Source organism: Stegastes partitus, unplaced genomic scaffold (assembly GCF_000690725.1).
Source record: "Stegastes partitus isolate 25-593 unplaced genomic scaffold, Stegastes_partitus-1.0.2 Scaffold524, whole genome shotgun sequence".
Classification (NCBI taxonomy): domain Eukaryota; kingdom Metazoa; phylum Chordata; class Actinopteri; family Pomacentridae; genus Stegastes; species Stegastes partitus.
In genome coordinates, this window is record NW_007578255.1 from 312,279 (window position 1) to 313,004 (window position 726).

The following is a 726-nucleotide window of genomic DNA, read 5'->3' on the forward strand; positions in this document are numbered from 1 at the left end:
GAACCATTTACTATAATCGCTGCATATGTGACTGACAGCCATCTGACGGCTATGGTGGTTTCAAAGTATAGTGTACAACATGCAACTTGTGCTTTCACATTCAAAAGAGAATTTAGAGCATCAGTTAACTGTTTTTTTCTTAACTACCTGATGTATTATTTGGGATATTGAACATGAAGAAAAAAACTGATTACCTTAATTCGTTTTCTTATGCCTAAAGCAGCTTGTCAGTTGCTGACAAATATTCAGATTTTTGTAGGTTTAAAAAAATGCTTTTATTCTGATGGGGAGTGTTACATTATAAGATAGGATGCATTTTATTTTGAATCATTTTGTCTCGTGTATAATACCACTACACATTATGTCTGACTGTGCATTGCTGTGTGTAGGATATTGCCATTAAAACAGAACACTACACTGAAGTTGTGGCCAAAGAGGACCTGGTGTATCTGACCTCAGACTCTCCCAACGTGCTGGAGGAGCTGGACCAAAAGAAGGCCTACGTGATAGGAGGTCTGGTGGACCACAACCACCACAAGGTCTGTAGAGCTTCACACTGCTGGAAACACTTGATTTGACTGAGTGGGTTCTTATTCCTGGTCTTGGTTTGCAGGGAATCACCTTTGAGAGGGCGAAGGAGCTGGGGATCGAGCACGCCCAACTCCCTCTGAGCAGCTTTGTCAAAATGAACAGTCGGAAGGTTCTGGCTGTCAACCATGGTGAGGA

At 41.7% G+C, this 726-nt stretch overlaps 1 protein-coding gene across 1 annotated transcript in view; it reads left to right on the plus strand.

Annotated features, from left to right (window-relative positions):
* trmt10a (tRNA methyltransferase 10A) overlaps window positions 1-726 on the plus strand; it is a 16,332-nt gene that overhangs the window by 13,374 nt on the left and 2,232 nt on the right. The window contains exons 5-6 of the mRNA XM_008287834.1: window positions 390-539; window positions 614-719. Coding sequence (XP_008286056.1) covers window positions 390-539; window positions 614-719 — 256 coding nt within the window. The remainder of the gene's footprint in view (window positions 1-389; window positions 540-613; window positions 720-726) is intronic.